The 19,272-nt window shown below is 38.1% G+C and overlaps 2 protein-coding genes and 2 non-coding genes across 9 annotated transcripts; 2 read left to right on the top strand and 2 right to left on the bottom strand.

The window, feature by feature from the left end:
• Positions 1-4,118: 4,118 nt before the first annotated feature.
• LOC103940304 (filament-like plant protein) lies at positions 4,119-9,607 on the top strand. 6 transcript variants are annotated; one of them, XM_048569651.1, is made up of 6 exons: positions 4,131-4,271; positions 4,430-4,532; positions 5,317-5,479; positions 7,114-7,309; positions 7,555-8,966; positions 9,075-9,607. In XM_048569651.1, exons 3-6 carry the CDS (start codon positions 5,372-5,374, stop codon positions 9,471-9,473), a joined length of 2,115 nt encoding a protein of 704 aa, XP_048425608.1. In that variant the 5' UTR covers positions 4,131-4,271; positions 4,430-4,532; positions 5,317-5,371; the 3' UTR covers positions 9,474-9,607. The 6 variants fall into 6 exon arrangements, with proteins under 6 accessions (XP_048425612.1, XP_048425608.1, XP_048425609.1 ...); XM_048569652.1 differs by having other exon boundaries at positions 4,857-5,479; XM_048569655.1 differs by lacking the exon at positions 4,430-4,532 and having other exon boundaries at positions 4,119-4,271.
• A 186-nt stretch (positions 9,608-9,793) lies between these two features.
• On the bottom strand, positions 9,794-9,878 carry TRNAM-CAU. The gene is given in 2 exon segments: positions 9,794-9,829; positions 9,841-9,878. It is a non-coding gene; the product is annotated as a tRNA-Met (tRNA).
• Positions 9,879-10,450: 572 nt separating this feature from the next.
• Positions 10,451-10,522, top strand: TRNAQ-UUG. The gene has a single exon. It is a non-coding gene; the product is annotated as a tRNA-Gln (tRNA).
• Positions 10,523-10,679: 157 nt separating this feature from the next.
• Positions 10,680-17,823, bottom strand: LOC103940307. The gene is given in 6 exon segments (XM_048569385.1): positions 10,680-10,905; positions 10,907-11,083; positions 15,654-15,672; positions 15,674-15,923; position 17,113; positions 17,575-17,823. Coding segments are annotated over 6 exon segments (813 nt in total). The 3' UTR covers positions 10,680-10,788.
• Between the last annotated feature and the right edge of the window lie 1,449 nt (positions 17,824-19,272).

Genomic DNA, 19,272 nt, shown 5'->3' with positions numbered 1-19,272 from the left:
TTAACACACAAACTGCCTTGCACAAACTCTCGCTCTATGCGAAACCTCTCAACAACCTTGAGATTTTTATTTTTCTGCTAACACATCTTCAGTTTGGATAAACAGCACTGTGAAAGCAACCGGTGACACTTTCAATTTGGATAAACAACACTGTTGTTGTAGAATTAGCCATCCACGGAGCACCTTCAGTTTGGATAAACAGCACTGCGTTGAGGCCAACTGATTGTTTATCCAAGTCTCAGTCGAGAGGGATTTTCGAATCCTTATTGGCAAAGGTCATCTCATTAGCCTTCTCGACGAAGTGAGGTGTTACAGGTTACTACATTTGGTACATTGAAAGCCGAATTTGATCTTGAACTTCGCAGAACTAGCAGCCTTATCTTCAGGCTCTAGAACTCGAAAACTGATACATGTTCCTTCCTCGCCCGCAGTCGCAAGATCAAGAAGTCGGCAGTACGCTCAACGCGACATCAACACATTTTACTTCTCGGCCGAGCTCGGCGAACGAGTTGGCACGCCCAGCACACAAATGAAGGACGTAGTTAGCTTATTATTTACTCGGCATGCGCGCCACGTAGGCTTGGTAGTTTTTAGGTTCAACAGAAGCACACGTCACATAAATCTCGTTAAGGTGCCACTTGCACGCTAACTGAAGCATACATCCCTTAGGACGGCTCACTAACAAAGATAGGTCCACTAGGCTCTATTGGATATTTAGTAATGTTAATTTCAATATTGAAGAATGATTCAAAACATTTTGACTAAAAGTCAACCCTTGGTCAACGTGGTCAATGATATAGTCAACTACCTTAGTAATCTAATCTGGAAGATCTATACGTCAGATTTCTGATCTGTAAAGTCCTAATAGTATCACATTAATCAAATAACAATGTACTCTAACTTCATGACGATCCAACGATTAGATCTGCACCTACCATAAAATTCAAGTGGCGGGCCTTAACGAAACTAAGTTCAAACAATGGAATACATTAAACGGATGTCAAAGGGCATCAAAATTAGTCTAGGGAGACAAAGTCGACTCTGGCCATAGGCCGCCGGAATCTAACCACCGCCGAGACTCGTTTTACATCAAATTGAAGCCTCGAGTAAGTTTTAGACCTGCGATAGTTGGTTCCATCGAAAAAGGCTTGAAAATGGTGAGGTATAGCTAGAAAACTCAAAACCGTCGAATATCGAATTGTCGTTATTGGAGCTTCAAGGGCTTGAAACCTAGCTGGGTTTTGTTGTTAGGGTTGAGATGAGTTGATTACAAGTGGTGCCTGATGTCGGACTGGTCGAAGTTGGGAGATCACCGACCGTGATGCTTGGCAAAACGGCGTGCCTCATCCGTCTCGAAACAGCGCACAAGCTTACTCAAGTTTGGGTGGAAAATGAAGTTAGAGAAGCACTGAACCGATTAGTGGGGGTGGGTGCCCGGTTCATCGTCGTCAAATTTTGCCGGAATCTGCGCTGAAAATTATTGCATGAAATGTGTCAAGAACCTGTATCGCGCGCAGCAAACGGGTCAGCTGCAAACCCATGTTTCTAAAACAGGATTTTTCCCCCTTCCACAATCTTCAGATGCTATAAAGCCCAATTTACTAATTTGCCCTCAACTTTATTCGCTCATAATTCCTTTGTTAAAACTCTGTTTCATGAACGGTTTCCGCCCACGCGTTCGTAGAATCGAACTTATCCAAATATACTAAAAGAGATCCTAACATATCTACAGATTTTTAATGACTAATTACTAAAATATCAAACTCTGTAGCTAGTCAACTAAAAATCAAAACTTAACGAAAATTAAATTAAATTCGTAACTATGAAATACGAAACTTGAATAGTGAAATCCACAGGCTGGGTTTTATTTATAGTGGTATAAATAATTAACTTGATAAACTATCCAGAAACAAAACAGATGAAGAAGAAAAATACTTTTGGGCTTGATTAACTGTCTGTTGCGTTTATGCTAATCAAATGTTGGTAGTGAAACACTATAGGCAGTTAATCAAGTAAATAAATCATGGTGGTGCTTAGAGGGGGAGATAGTGCTAGGTTTACCAGATTTTCTCCCCTGCGTATTTACCAGATTTTCACCCCTGCGTACTTGGGTTCTATGCGCGGGCTGCGCGCGACTTGGCTTAGTTGAATCTCATCCTTTCATTCTTTTAACTAAAAACGAGCGGCTCTGATAAGATTTCAAGCAAAGGGTTGCAACAAAGAATGCAATTTCTTCTAAAGATAGTTATATAGTGATTCATTCTTTATTGCAGCCAATCTCTTCAAATCTAATCAAAACCGCTTGTTTTCGGGTAAAGGAATGAAAGATTGAGATTTGACAAAGCCAAGTCGTGTGTAGCCCGTGCGTAGAACCCATGTGAGTTGGGGAGAACATCTAAGAACGTATTCTCTCTAAAAAGATAATGACTTACATAGAAATGTTTACCTTCATTTGGCGTTCCTTGTTTAATAATGCATTTTTATGTGCAAGTTTTTCTATAAGTAAAATATATGATTGAGTCGGGATGCTAAGTGACAATAAATTAGTTCCATATAAGTTACTATCCTTTAAAAAGGTGGAGCAATTTGTACAACTGCAAACATTTTACAAATCTCAAATTCGATGGTGTAGATTTATCTGAACCCCAAATTTAGTATACCAATTAGACTACTTGATGACTAAGAACCTATTAAAAATAATCAACATTCTTTTAAACGAATTATTAAATATTTTAAAGTAGTAAACTTAAAAAAAGAAAAATGGCACCATTATCACAAATATGAATTGCTTTTTAGGAGTGAAAGAGTCATGACTTGTCTTAAAATTACTAAAATGCTCGATCATTTGAGTGTCACATGCCTTCTTCATTAACTAAATGAAGGAAAAATGTGATGTGTTCTTGAACTTTATCGTTTGATAAACTACAAGGACTAAAATTGAGAAATTAAAATTACAATCACCAATTAAACTTCAACTAAATTACATGATTTAAAAGTGAGATTTGGCCTTTATTTTACATAATCCTGAAGTCTACGTTTGGTATGTGGGAAAGAGAGCTTGAAAATGGAAAAGTGTTGTCTTTTTCATATTTGGTAAGGCCTGGGAAATGATTTTCTGAGTCCTGAGAAAATAGAAGGGAAAGTGAAGCCCTCCGTCCTCACTTTCCTTCCCCTTGGGAAACCAAAAAAAACACCAGTTAACTGCTATCTGTTTATAACAAGTATATCCTAACATAAAATGATCATTATATCCCATAAAATGGTATTTCCTGCTTAATTTTGCATCGTTAGTAAACATTGAAAAGGAATTTTGCATTTTCCTTTCTCAAGGAAAAGACATGGGAAGTTAATTTTCATGAATTCCTTTTAGTGTACCAAACACAATCGAAGTAACAAGCACCCGTGAATTTTGATAAGAAAGAAAAAAAATCATTTCCCAAAAAGAGAAAATTCCCCCAAAGTTTTTTCTCCACCATTGGATCATGAAATGGGAGAAGATGTAGGGCCCGGTTTCATGATAAAGATTCCTTCACTGTGCCTGTGGCCCACCGACCAATACAAAACAATATAAAAGAGTTTTGAAAAACGAATGAGGATCCTCTTTATGAGAATTAGGACCATCTTCTCTGCAACATAAATTATTGCATAAACAAAAAATAGTTTAATTGCCATTGAAACAATAATTTAGAAAACTTAAAAAAAAAAAAAATTTGTCAAATAATAGAATTACTATACTAAATTAACCGTATCTATGTGCCAAACACGAAATACGCTGCTTTAGCTAATTTAGTTAAACTGAGTCTGGAAAAATAAAACTTGCTAGTGAGCTACGTTTGCTACAAAATTACAAAGTGATGAATCGCCATTATAGGCGGGAATAAGGGCTCAGCTCCATTTCAAAGTCCAAAAGAAAAATGGTACACAAAATTTCCCTTTAGATATTTTGTTTTTATTAAGAAACGAAATTATCTACATTAAGTGAGATAATGTAGACTAAACCTCACAATAAGCTAGTTATAATATTATTTAATTTTTTTTTTTACGAAAATCGAATAAGGCTCTCAGTTACAAATGAGAGTAACTCTCTTTGAAATTTGAATAAAAAAAGGAAAAAGCTGTAGAAAAACAAAAAGTGGAATTTTGAGGTTTCTGGAGGGATCCAATTCCCCCTCTCTTCTCTCTCGACCTTCTCAGAGCTTGATATCCACAAAGAAGCACATGCTCTACACTTGTTTACTAATATAATAATACTACTGAGAGTACCCAAAAAGGTAAAGTAGAAAACAAGAAATGCAAACCCAACCCAATCCACATTATCTATGCTTCTGCTTTTGGTTGTTCATCTGACATTCTACAGAGATTTTTGCAGCCTTTCTTGTTTATTTATTGCTCTCTATCATTTTTAATTGCTGGCCTGTAAAATCTTCAGTCTCAAGTTTTGAAGTTTGAATCTTTACATTTACTTTATTACTGGCTGGTTGGCTGGCTGGCTTCCAACTAACTCTTGAGGTTGCTGTGGTCTCCAGTCAAAGGTATTTTGATCTGGGTCTTCTTCCTTTTAATCTTTCTTAGTTGAATTTTAGTCCATTAAAATCTTGATTATTATTTGAATTCGAGTTTTTGGGTTGCTCTTCAATTGGAGCTTCTGTGTTGGCCACTTTTGTTTTTTCAAATTTTTTGCTGCTTTTTCTGGTGCAAGCACTGTTCCATTCATCCGTACTTTGGCTTCTGAAACTGGATTTTCTGCAAAACTTCATCAATTTATCAATTGGGTTTTCTGGTTTGTAATTTCAAGAACTGGGTTGTTCTTATTTCGTGATTTCATGAATTGGGCTGTTCTTCTTTTGCGATTTCAGCAATTGGGTCTTCAGTGATCGCACAATTTCATGATATTTTCACTATTTCAAAAGCAATTGATTGAGTTGGATGTGATGCTGCTGGAGTTGCAAATCGTTGAGTCTTCAGAGCGAGCGAGTTTGCAGAGATCCATTTTGTTTTGATTCTTATATAAAGTGATAATATTTTGTTTGGGTTAGATGGTTTTTGGAGTGGATTTGAAGCAAAGCTGAGAGAATGCGATAAGCGAAGTCATTCTTTTTTACTCAAATGCTTTGGATTTGGTGGAAAGAATATTGCCTTCTGATTTTGAAAGGCTTGGCTGTATTGGTTGGAGTTCAGTTGTGCAGCAAAAGTTGATAAAGATTTGGGTGTCGGCTATCTATTTTTTGCTTTCTTGTTTTGTTTTCTGCAACTTTGAAGAGGATTCGTGGTGGTTTTTCAATGACACGTCTGTAAACTTGTAATTGTGTGTTGTAGATGAACACATTGTGAAGTGCTAGTTGAGGAGTTGAGAATTGAACAGTAACAGTAGATGGAGCGCAAGTGGTTGTGGAAGAAGAAGCCTTTGGAGAAGAGCTCTGGAGAAACTGATAGTTCAGGTTCAGTATCTTCGAACTCGGAGAGGTACTCCGATGAACAGGTGGGTAGCTGAACCCTGATTACCACAATATTTGAGTTCAACTTTACTTCTGCAAAGCTTGTACACATTGTTCTTTTGGCATTTAACTAAGTAACTAACGTATATTGTCCTCAATTTCACATAAACGGCTTTGCTCCCTACCCCTTTAAAGCCTTGCTTTATTGATGAATTTTTATGTCCTTCAAAAGTTGAAGATTGCATTTACAGTGGAAGTTTTCTGTCCATTTCTTTGTTGTCTGGATAGACTCTTAATGATGTGAGGAGACAAATAATGTACCATAACTACCGTTGCTTATCCGCACACTGATTGCTTTAGTTTACTATCCTACATATTGTTCTCATTTCTGAAACATATATCCAAAACATAGTAATATGCACCTATGCTAATCAATTGCCTTCAAAACAACTATTAGATAGATTAGGTTGTTCTGATTTGGAATTTGTGTTTCATATTCTTTGTAGCCCTGCAGAAGGACTTTCTGCCTGCCCGTGTAACCAAACAATTAGGTTGCATTTCCTGTTTGAGATACCGTTATCATATCTAGCTAGTTGGTGTCGTAGAAAGGCTTATGACCTATATACCTCCCTCTTGCTTGTTTGTTGTCTTCGTTGCCTTGATATGGTATGCATGCCATGTCTTAGCTTAAGTGGCAGATACTTGATGCCAACTGAGTTTTATAACGTATAAAATTTTGGTACTCTTGAAGTTCCATTTTGTTAACAACCGCTTAGAAAACAAAGTTCGGCTGATGAACTTTTAAATTTGTAACCCAAACAGGCTTGGTTGAGTACACAGGGCGTGTGGTAGTTGTGAAGTGTGGTAGAAAATTTTTGAAATTGTTATCTCAAGTAGGGGAATTAAAAAATCGAAGTTTTGGTCTAGTTGACTAGGTTTGAGGCATCATATTGGAGAATAGAGGGTGTAGTTTATAATTTATGGGTCCTACTTTCGGATTTATTACCTACACTGACCCCTCCTATGGTGGCTAAAAACTGAATAATTACTAGTATTACAGGACACCTTGCAGGCTCCAAAGGAAGATAAATGGTAGCTTCTAGTGTGACCACATGTATACAAACTAATAGCAGCCACTTTGATTTAGCCAATTATAGGATGGCTTATTATTAGCTCCGCCCCCTAGAACTTTAATTTAATCTCACTTTGCTCCCTGTAACTCAAAAGTCGCCACTCAACTCCCTGAAACTCAAAGTTCTCTTTACTTTGCCTCCTGGAACTTGATTTTGATTCCATTTTTTCCCTTGAAACTTGAAAGTTGTCTCTATAAAACTCAAAATTTGCTCCACATTGCCTTAGATCTGTTAAGAGAGAGAGTCCACAAGTCAAAGTGGAACGAATTTTGAGTTTCAGGGAGTAAAGTGGTGACTTTTGAGTTACCGGGGGCAAAGTGAGATTAAAATGGAGTTCCAAGAGCATAGCTAAAAATAAGCCCTTGAGTTTTCAGACTGTTTCATATCACTCTAAGAGACCGGCAATATTTCCTTTCTTGTTCTTACGATAAGCCTTTTGGTGCATTTACAACGCTCTCAATTAGGCGCTTTTGTTGTTTGTGCAATCCAAACTATGATTTTATGCATGTTTAACTGTGGTCAAATATCTTATGTTATCATTCTAGCAGGAGGCACAAAAGGCATCTCCGAATCATGATGCTCAATCACCTGAAGTCACATCAAAAGCAGCATCCAGTGCTGACCATGTTAATTATAGTCTGAAGAGTCTAACGGAGAGATTATCAGCTGCTCTTGTGAATGTTAGCGCCAAAGAAGACTTGGTGAAGCAGCATGCCAAAGTTGCTGAAGAAGCTGTCGCAGGTAATAGTTATATAACATGGTAATTCTGCTAATTTCTCTTTACACAGATATTTTATCTACATAATGATGGCGATGAATTTTAAAGATTTGTGAAATTCCTAACGGCAATGGATAATCTTTCCAAATAGAAGAGAACAATACGTTTATCAAATCTCAACCATGATCTATAGTTTTGTTTTCCAAGGATTTTATATAATTGTCATGTTTTTCTATCTTAAACCATTCTGTTTTTTATGTTATTATAGGCTGGGAAAAGGCTGAAAATGAGGCTGCGGTTTTTAAGTCAGAACTTGAAGTTACAGTTCAGCAAAACTCGACTTTGGAAGATCGTGTAAGCCATCTAGATGGGGCCCTCAAGGAATGCGTTAGACAGCTTAGACAAGCGAGAGAGGAGCAGGAACAAACCATACAGGAAGCTGTGCTGAAGAAAACCCGTGACTGGGAGTCCACCAAGTTGAAGCTTGAAAGTCAGATTATTGAGCTACAGAGAAAAGCAGAAGTGAATAGATCTGAAGCTTCTGCTTTTGTCGATCCTCATCTTTCTCATAAGCTGCAATCTTTAGAAAAAGAAAACTCGGCCCTAAAGCATGAGCTACTGACTCAAGCAGAGGAGTTGGAAATCATGACAATTGAAAGGGACTTGAGTACTCAAGCAGCTGAAACAGCCAGTAAGCAACATTTAGAGAGTATAAAAAAGGTTGCAAGGCTTGAATCCGAGTGCCGGAGGCTAAAAGCTTTGGGTAGTAAAATACCTACTGTCATTGATCACAAGTCCAGTGCTGCTTCTTCAATGTACGTGGAGTCTTGCATGGATAGTCAATCGGACAGTGGAGAGCGGCTAAACATGATGGAGATAGATTCTCAAAAGATGAATGGCTCAGAGGCAAACAAGCGTGACCTGACTTTCTCTGACTGTTGGGCTTCGGCCCTGGTTGCTGAGCTTGATCAGTTCAAGAATGAAAAGGCTGTAAACAGAAATTTGCCTGCCCCTTCCATTGATGTTGATCTCATGGACGATTTCCTAGAGATGGAACGACTTGCTTCGTTGCCACAGACTGAGAATGAAGCTAGTTATCTGGAATCCGAAGCCATAGTTAATCAAACCAATAATGAAGAACGTGCCTTGAGAGCTGAACTTGAAGCCATGAGTCATCGGATGGCTGAACTTGAGGACAAGTTAGAAAAGCTTGAAGTAGAGAAAGAAAAGTTAGAGGTAGAGAATGCTGAAATTGAAGCTATGAGTCATCGGGCAGCCGAATTAGAAGACATGTTAGAAAAGAAGGAAGTTGAGAGAGAAAATTTGGAAGTAGAGAAAGCTAAAATAAAAACCGCTTTAGCCAAAAGTCAAGAATGTTATGTGGCAGCAGAGTTTCAGCTTAAAGAAGCAGAAATGAAGTTGGAGGAGTTACAAAAGGAGCTAAGTATTGCAAATGAATCAAGGCAGACTATTGAGTCTCAGCTCATTAGCATGGAAGCAGAGGCGTGGACCATGTCTGCTAAGGTTGATTCTTTGGAAGCAGAGGTTCAAAGGGAGAGGGCTTTGTCAACAGAAATTGCCATCAGATGTCAGGATTTAGAGGAGGAGCTATCAAGAAAAAACGAAGAATTCAAGCTTCAGAAAACTGCTTGCTCGAACAGTGAATTGAAGAGAAAGCAGGTTGGTGATCAAGGACTATGTCTTGTGGTATTCGATTATTCAAACCATTTACCTAGTTAAAACAAATGAATATGCCGTAATTTAATGTTGTGGTGACTAATTTTCCAGGAAGACCTAGCTGTAGCAGCTGGAAAGCTTGCTGAGTGCCAGAAGACAATAGCATCGCTAGGAAATCAACTCAAATCTCTAGCGACACTAGAAGATTTCCTGATAGACTCCGAAAGCCTCCCAGGGTTCACTGGTGTTGCGCCGCAGATTCCTCAAGCTGATGAACGGTGGAAGTTGCATTCCAATGTGACATTTTCACCTAAACGAGATTCTGTATCAAGACCAGCCGATGAGAGTTGTGGTCCTTCAACAAATAGAAATGAGGACAACTCCCCACCATCTTCGTCTGCATCAACCTCATCCACTGTGTTGTCGACTCATGTCAGCTCTGAGAAGAATCGAAATGGGTTTGCGAAGTTCTTCTCCCGAACCAAGAGTGGGATACGACTAGAAATTTAGGCGAGATTAATACTTTAGTAGATAAAACAAGAAACGTAATTGGTTTGTGGGGTTTGTATTACAGCAGGGAAGTTAGTGCTTCAGTTTATTTGCAAGAGATTCTCAGCTCTTATAATTTTATCCTTTTTGGGGCATATCAGATGCGTTCTTGTGAGATTATGTAAAAATGAGCAAATTAAGGAACCGAGTCGAGTTGTTATGGTAATGGAATGCCGCGACTCAACGGCCACACAGCTACAAAAATGGAAACTCCTCCAGGATGGTAAACAGTGGTGCAAAGAGAGAAATTTTACCCCAAAAAGTGAAAAATGAAAAGTTTTTGGGGCGAGAGAGGCTCGAACTCTCGACCTCAGGATCACTCAGAAGCTATGAGACCTACGCGCTAGCCAACTGCGCCACCGCCCCGTGGTGAACACTGGTCGAATAAATGATACCTATCGTGAATGCATTTGAATTTTAAATTGAAACCTTTAATGAAAATCTCCTGGTACTGCTTATCTTAACGAAAAATTACATTTTTACACTAAAAAATCAATCTTGGTACCATTCAGTTTACCCTTTATTTTGTCCCTATCATTAAAACTCAAAATTTTCAAGTCATTTTCATTAGTTTTCCTCTTTAAATTTTGTGTTCAAATGTTAAGCGTAGCATGATTGACCTTTGTTAATTGAACCACACTTCTAACTGATGTGGATCCCATCCGAATCCTCACATCTTATCCATTAATTGTATATCGTGCTTCCAAAAATCATTATGAATTTTTTAATTTAAAATTAAATACAAATAGTACCTAACAAAAATTAGCTGTACAATGTACGATAAACGGGTATAATGTCTGATCCTCACAAAGAGTATCGGAGAGAATTCTCATCCACCTCTAGCAGCGCCAAACGACACAGATTGGCCCTAAAGTGTTCATATTTAAGTGGGTTAGCTTACCTTTTTATTTCATCTGGTGTAACAATCAAGCAAATTGGGTTCTATGGTGTAGTGGTTAGCACTCTGGACTTTGAATCCAGCGACCTGGGTTCGACTCCCGGTAGGACCTCTTTTTAATTTGTCCTGATTTTTTTTGTTTCATCTCTTAGGACCCAAGTAAACTAAATGATTTGATACCAAAACATAAAAAATAATAATAAAAAAAATAAAACTTAGATGGAAACAAACCATATTTTTCGTATAATCACATAATTTACATTGTTTATTTTCTCAAAGAAACGACGATGATTTCATGTGCAAAATCAATTAAATTAAACAACAGAAGCCAAAATTATTTTCAACTCTTTGTTTCGGCCTTGTCATTCATGATGAGCATTAGCATGTTGAGAATTCCTCTCTCTTGAAGGCATGGAAGAGGTCAATGCCAAGAGAAGCATTCAGAAAGTTCATTCCGAACATCCCAAACAGCGCAAGCGGCAGCTCTATACCCTTTTCCGAATTTTGGAGCATCGCAGAAGAGCTTGGCTGTAATGAGAAGGTGAGCTGCCGTCCTTGCGAAATTGAAGGTTACCCAATTAAGAACCCACTCTGCCCTTATAATTTTGCTTCTAGCGTCACGAATGCCAGCCATCCGCCATGCTTTCCTCACCTGTAGAAAGATAGAAAGCAGCTGTCGATAGCAACAGAAATATCAGAACCAGTTTCATGTTGTGTAGAATTCACGTTATGAGTCTAAATCCCTCTTAAGATTTTAGATTCTTAGCATTTATTTGAAGTTACCATGTTTTACATATTATTATTTCAACATCGAAATATTTCATTTCGAGGTTGTAGTTACTTTAACTAGATAAATCTTAGCGAAGGAATAATCAAGACAATTCATTTACAAGGGAAAATAACTTAGAAACCCAGTAAAGCTGAGCACCTCAATGAGAAATAAATTAAACAAGACTTTCCAACCCTCGTTCAAACAAAATTAGGAGACAAAAAAAAAAAAAAAAAAAAAAAAAGAGGTTGCTGACATTTTCGTTATCTCCTACCATTATGCAATATGTTATGAAATGATCACAACATAACAGTACTTTCGCATGAGGACACAACGATGGATTCAAATCGTCTCTGGGTCCAATTGGCTCACAGTTCAACCGAGCAGTTTACACTTTGGATGAATTTTCTTTACACTAAGAAATATTATCTGAAGAAGAAAAGGAAAGCCTAAGGAAAAGAAAGCTTTTAAGTGCTAATTAGAGCTTATCTTTGGGGCTTAATTTTCTGATATCATTCTTCTCACCAAGGAGGAAAATATATAATGTACAAGAGTGATTTACAAGGAAAGAAATAAACATCAAATAACCTAATTACAATCTGATTATAAGGACTCAAAAAAAAAGGTAACGAAACTAATTACAAAAGTCAACTCACCAACACTCCCCCTCAAGTTGGTGCATAAATGTCGTTCATACCCAACTTGACAAAAGAGTTGTAGAACGCTTGACTTGCAATAGGTTTAGTTAAGATATCCGCTAATTGATCCTCTGACTTTACGAACGGGAATTGAATAAAATTCTCATCCAACTTCTCCTTAATGAAGTGTCTGTCAACTTCCACGTGTTTTGTGCAATCATGTTGAATTGGGTTATGTGAGATATCAATAGCTGCTTTATTATCACAAAATAAATCTGAGGCTGAATTCGAAGGATACCCAAGTTCACCAAGTAACCTCTGAAGCCATAATAGTTCACATACTCCTTTTGCCATACCCCTGTATTCTGCCTTTGCACTTGATAAAACAACCACTTTCTGTTTCTTACTCCGCCAAGTCACTAAGTTTCCTCCCACAAATGTAAAGTAACCAGATGTGGACTGACGATCAGTAACGTTGCCTGCCCAATCTGCATCGGTGTAACCCTCTATTCGGCAATGATCATTCTTGGAAAACATGATACCTCTACTTGGTGGGGACTTCAGGTATCGTAGGATGCGTTCAACTGCACCCATATGTGCCTCACTTGAAAAATGCATAAATTGACTAACAACACTTACTGCGCATGCAATATCAGGCTTGGTGTGAGATAAATAAATTAACCTCCCAACTAACCTTTGATAACGATCTCTGTTAGTGGGAACATGATCAAGGTGCACGACTAGATGGTGATTTTGGACTATAGAGGTGTCGGTCGGTTTACAATCAAGCATTCTGGTTTCAGCTAACAAGTCAAGAACATATTTTCTTTGAGATAGAAATATACCCTGTTTAGATCAAGCTACTTCTATACCTAAGAAATATTTCAATCCACCAAGATCTTTCATCTCGAACTCAGTTGCTAAGTAATCTTTCAGGCTTGAGATTTCCTCTTTATCATCACCTGTAACAATCATATCATCCACATAAATAATAAGTGCCGTCAATTTACCCTTTCGACGTTTCAAGAAAAGTGTATGATCGGAATTGCTCTGCCTGAATCCAACTTCCTCATAGTCGTCCGGAACCTACCAAACCATGCTCGAGGTGATTGTTTCAATCCATACAATACCTTATTCAACTTACACACCAGTCTGGGTTGTGAAACCGATGCATAACCAGGTGGAATATCCATATACACTTCTTCTTTAAGATTACCATGTAAGAAAGCATTTTTCACATCAAATTGCTGTAATGGCCAATCCAAGTTAGCCGTCAACGAAAGTAACACTTTTACCGTATTAATGTTTGCTACCGGTGCAAATGTTTCTATATAATCGACACCATACGTCTGAGTGTATCCTTTGGCCACCAATCGTGCTTTGTATCGTTCAATTGACCCATTAGCTTTGTACTTGATGGTGTACACCCATCGACATCCCACTCTCTTCTTTCCTTGGGGTAGTAGAACTAAATCCCATGTTTGATTTTTCTGAAATGCATCCATTTCTTCCTCCATTACCTTGGTCCATCGATCATCAGATAGTGCCTCCTTCAATGAACTTGGTATGCTATCATTGGATATTTTTTGTACAAAAGCTTTGCCTGGTTCTGATAATTTATGTGATGACACATAGTTAGCAATGGGATATATAGAGCCTTTCGTTGTTTCCGGTGAATATCGATTGGGTGGCTTTCCCTGGTTATGCCTGAAAGGTAATTGATAATTCAGAACATCGGATACATCAATAGGGATAGTAGATCTTACCTTAAGAATATTCTCTGGAGTATGGTCATCTGGTGGTACAATATTTTGAGACGAGGGGGAGTGGTATCAGTAAAAGTCTCAAGATCGGCAAGTGGCAGCACTGTTGCCGTGGGTGAGCACGGCACTGCAGTGTCTGCCGCTAGTTCTGTGGGCAACGATGCTGCTTCTATTGGCTGGGCTGGCAGTGTAGCCAATGCGGGCTCGGCTAATAGTGGCAACGGAAGATCAGTGGTAGCAGCAGCCATGGTCCAAACCTGCTCGTCATGCAATGTCTCCCCCTGAAGAGGAGGGTTGGAAGAAGCCGAAGAGTAATACATCTCAGACTAAAAAAAAATAACATCATAGTAGTATACATCCGACATGAAGGAGGGTGGTAGCAACGATACCCTTTCTGATGTAATCCATACCCCATGAAAACACACCGGAAAACATATGGGTCAAGTTTTGTCCGTTGATTTTTATGTAGATGAACAAAGGCAACACATCCAAAAACTCGTGGTGGGAGCACCAAAACGGACGGTAGAGGCACGAATGTAGCAAGAACTTGCAAAGGTAGTCAGAAAATTCAATACTTTGGATAGCATACGGTTGATAAGGTAAGTGGCAGTCTGAAGAGCAACATCCCAAGATGCGCGGGGAACATCTATCCCAATCAATAGCGATCGAGCTGTTTCTAATATATGGCAATTTTTGCGCTCAGCCACCCCATTCTGTTGAGGAGTCTGAGGACAAGTAGTCTTGTGGAGGATTCCGTGATTAGTTAAATAATGTGTAAAATCATTATTAACATATTCACCACCATTATCAGAACGCAAAATCTAGATTTTAGTAGAAAACTGTGGCTAAACCATGGTGTGGAATGTCTTAAATGCCAGCAACACATCACTTTTATGCTTAAGAAGGTATAACCATGTCATTCGTGTGCAATCATCTATGAACGTTACAAACCACCTAATACTAGATGAAGTAGTAATCGGAGATGGTCCGCAAACATCCAAATGAACAAGACCAAAAGGAATATCACTTTTATTAGAATTCAATGAATAAGAGACACAGTGACTCTTGGCAAGTACGCAAGTGTCACATTTAAAGTCTGAAACCGAACAACCAACAAATAAATCCGGAAACATATGCTATAAATAACTGAAAGACGGATGACCCAAACGGTGATGCCATAACCATATCTGACGCTGTTTGTGATCAACGGCTCTTTGGGCGAGATTGACCCGTCTTGTACTGACATCGTCCACAAAATAGAGATCCCCCGTGAGAATATCCTGACCAATTATCTCTTTAGTACCACGACTAATTATCTCCTTCGTGAGAATATCCTGAATAAGACAAAACTTCGGATACAATAGTACACAACAATTCAATTGCTTAGTAGCTTGGCTAGGAGACATTAATTTATGCTTTAATGAAGGTACAAGTAGTGTATGCAGCAAAGAGAGGGTAGGCGTGAGGTGTACAATGTCAGCACTAGTTACCGGTGAGGTGACACCATTAGCATTAGTAATATTTCGTCGAAGTGGAACAGTATCACAAGATAAATTAGTGGGGTCATAGGTCATATGATCTGTGGCATCAGAGTCAATAATCCAATCAGACTGAGTATCACAATTATTCATATTAAAAGCATAACCATAGTTACCTGAGGACTCCAGAGGCATGTCAGAAGAACTCGAAACAGGAGGATTCATGGTAGGGTCAGTTAGGGTTGTAGTGTTTAGTATAGGGGTAGGATCGATTAGGATGAAATTGTTTCCACCATGGAGTGGTGGTAGGTTTTTCATGGGAAGGCCGAGTTTGCTTAAGGGAACAGGACAGAGCAGAAATCCTAGGATCTCTGCTCTGATGCCATGCTAATTAGAGCTTATCTTTGGGGCTTAATTTTTCGATATCATTTTTCTCACCAAGGAGGAAAATATATAATGTACAAGAGTGATTTACAAGGAAAGAAATAAACATCAAATAACCTAATTACAATCTGATTATAAGGACTCAAAAAGAAGGTAACTAAACTAATTACAAAAGTCAACTCTCCAACATTAAGAGGATAGTTCAACATACCTTGCAAATGAGAGTAAGAATTGATGGTGACATTCTGATACAAAGCAAGAGTAAGGTAAATGAGGAGAACCAAATGATGCATCAAGATGGAAGGGATCCAACCACTATATAACCCATAATGCAGCATATCGCACTGATCATATGCAAAGTAACCGCATGAGAAGCACAAAGCTGGGTATGCCCATGGCCAAGTATGTCCAACCAACTCCGAGTGCTCAAACATTCCAACCGAACCATTTCTTAAACACTGATTAACCAAAATGAATACCACTGCAAAAATAAACACGCTTAAGGTTCTTCTCCTCCTCCTCCTTCTCTGTTCTACCCTCCTGCAACTTCTTCTCTTCCTCCTCCTCTGTTCAACCCTCCTGCAACTTCTCATCCTCCTACTTCTCTGTTCTGCCCTCCTGCAACTTCTTCTCTTCCTCCTCCTCTGTTCAACCTTCCTGCAACTTCTCCTCCTCCTCCTCCTTCTTTGATCACCGCAAACCAGCTCGCTCTATTCCTCTCACATCACTTGCTCTCTCCTCTGAATCCAAGGTTCTTCCTCCATTTCTGAATCTGAGATTCTTCTTCCTCCTCCCTGTTCCGCCCTCCTCCTATTTTTCTTGCAATTTTTCTTTTTCTCTCTTTATTCTGCCCTCCTATTTTTCTTCCAACTTTTTTTTTTTTTTTTCAATTAGATTGAATGTAATTGTTGTTTTTCTCTCAAATTTTTGCAATTAATTTTATAAATTTTCAATTGCTAAAGAACACATCCGCCTCCTTTGGGTCATAACCTTTCTACTTTTGTTGGGCTGAAAGGTGGGTTTTGCTGGGTTTCGTGTTGCTGCGTTTGTGGTGAGGTTTAGTTTAAGGGAGCAAACAGGGAAGAAGAAGAAGGGATAGAAAGGGAGGGAAGGGGTGCGGCGGAGAGATTGGGAACAAAAGAGATGATTTCAGTTTTTTTTTTTTTTTAATTTTTTTTTTTTTTAAGTTTAATTCCTCTTATTCGGTATAATACCAAACACAGTATAAATAATACGATCATTAGTCCGATACTACACCAAACGCCCAACTAATTTAGTCAGTACTATCCGGTGACTATTTATCCTATTCAATAGAAATAATCAGTACAGTTCGAGCTGCCAAACGAGGCCTTATCTTAACGTCCAATATAATAGGAATGAAGAAAGATACACTCACGCTAGTTATAGAAAGAAGTTAAAAAACTCGTTTGGAAATGTATTGTAGGGGACTTGAAAATTTAATTGATTATACAAATGTCGAAAGCTAAGTACCTTGATTTTGGAACTTCAACGCAAAATGTTCTTCAATTTAGCTATTGCAAGTTCTTATCTTTATCCTATATGCAGGCACCTATTTCGTCTGTTGCCCAAAAATCTATAACATTGTAGTTAAGTATTCATACTATAAAATTCTACTTTTACAAATATTACAGGGAATAGTTTCTTTACACCCTGGGTTGCCACCATGGCCTTCGGACCAATGACACAATGCCATTGGTCCAGGGGACCAGAAAGCCATGGTGGCATTTCAGGGTTGTAGTGAAGTCTCTCATGCTGCCACTATGGCCTTTGGGCCAGTGATACAATGTCATAGGTCCGGGGGACCAGAAGGCCATAATGGCATCTCGAGGTTGTAGCGAAGCCTCTCTGTGCTCAGAGACCCCAGTCATATCCAATCTAATCAAAGAAACAATGGCTTCCAAACCAGCCTCAATCATAAGACGACATAAATCTAGGCACATAGGCAATCTTGATACCAAGTTACAACCTGCTAACCTGCTAGTGATGAACTGGGTTTTGAGTTAACAAAGTTCAAATGTTAATTTCAGTACAAAGATTCCATCTTTTGTTAAACTACGAAGCATACTCTATAACCCATCAGACATTTTACGCAAGAGTTAAAGAAAGAGAACTGAAGCGGAAGTTATGGAGGAATGGAGGAGAGAAACGGAGGTGTTGACAAAGAGAGGGTCACAAGAGACGAAACTGCGAACAACCCAGTTGGCCAATTGGTAAAAGAAGCAGCCGGCAACAATGGCGAGCAGCTCTAACTGCCGGTGGAAGAGTATTTCGAACAGGACTGAGACAAACCAAAGCAACAAAGTGGCTAAGAAGAAAGGTCCCACCTTGTCCTCTTTCAGACCTCTCGTTGTTCTGCTCATTATACTCTCTCTCCCCTTGCTTTACTTTCTCTCTACAGTAACTCCATTAAAAGTTAAAATAGGATGGCAAAGATATTTTAGAGGTTGTTCGTACTCGTAGTAGTTGAAAAAAAAATTAATGAAAAGAACTTGAGAAATGTTTGGCTGATTGTCTATCTGATTGGAGGTTGCTTGCTTCTTTTACTAGCAATCTAATGTTGGGCACTGGGCTGTGACTGTCAGTTTAGATATTGTTTCATTTATTTTGTTTTGGACAGGATTATTTACACAATCATTTTTATTTTTATATACCCTTGTTAATTTTAAGACACTGATTTTTTTAAATTTATTTAATCAAAGGATCGAATTGAGAAAGAGTGTGAGAAATAAAAATAATGTGTAAAAAACACTATTCTAACATTATTTTTATTTTGTAGCAATATTACATTCAACCATAGTTGCACAGTTTGCACTTTCTTGTCCAATTAACTCTGATAATCATACCAATGTCAATGTAAGAGTTTCTCTATTTCTTATTCATCATTTAAGGAATGTCTCAGTAGAATATCAATCACTTTGATGATTATCATCCATATGTGTCAAACTAATGATACTTCATCATAAGAATGTAAATTGTTACTATACTTATCAATTTGTTCTATGCATAAAGATAACTTATCAAGTTCCTATTAATTAATGATTTAAGCAAATAAGCCTGAATTTTGAAATTTATACAATTAAAAGTACGTTATTCACATATGAGTGAACAAGAAGCACACCCATAAGGTGGATGCAAATTTGTCCTTCACCTTGAGTTGCCTACTTACTCTATCTCATCCTCCTCTCTCCGTTAACCACCTTCTCTCTTCACCTCTTCCTCTCTTTTTTGTCTTCGTCTTTGCTTCTCTTGCAATCTTTTTATCTTCTCCTCTATTCTCCAAACCAAACAAAATCGATCCAACTTTAGCCAAAACCAAACCAAATTCATAGACTTCCTAGAAGTAATTCCCAAAAAAGCGCATAGAATGTGCTTATGTAAAAAGCACTAAAAATATTTTCTACCAAATTTTCTCTTAAGAGCTTTTAGTATCTAAAGAACAAACAACACGAATTGTAACACTTTTCTCATTGGTTAATGCTTGTTCCCCCATGGCCAGACTTACTTTGCCCTTTACTTATGATTAACGAACCTTTATTGTATTAATTAAAATTGGAACTGTTCATTCTCTTTATCATCGTCTAAAGATCATATTTGTAGAAAAATCATTCAATGGAGATCATTTAGTTATTCATATGTGTAAAACCCAATCAACAATTTTCGTACCATATAGCAACTTGTGACTGTCTATTTGTTTTATGCATATGAATGGTTGAATGAACTCAAAATTAGATAATTTTTTGCATGTCTGATCTTTAAATGACAATAAAATGAATGAACAATTTCAATTATAATGGTGGGACGGTAAAAGT

Source organism: the organism of the source record quoted next, unplaced genomic scaffold (assembly GCF_019419815.1).
Source record: "Pyrus x bretschneideri cultivar Hongxiangsu unplaced genomic scaffold, Pyrus_bretschneideri_v1 Contig100, whole genome shotgun sequence".
Classification (NCBI taxonomy): domain Eukaryota; kingdom Viridiplantae; phylum Streptophyta; class Magnoliopsida; order Rosales; family Rosaceae; genus Pyrus; species Pyrus x bretschneideri.
This window is presented reverse-complemented; position numbering and strand designations above follow the sequence as displayed.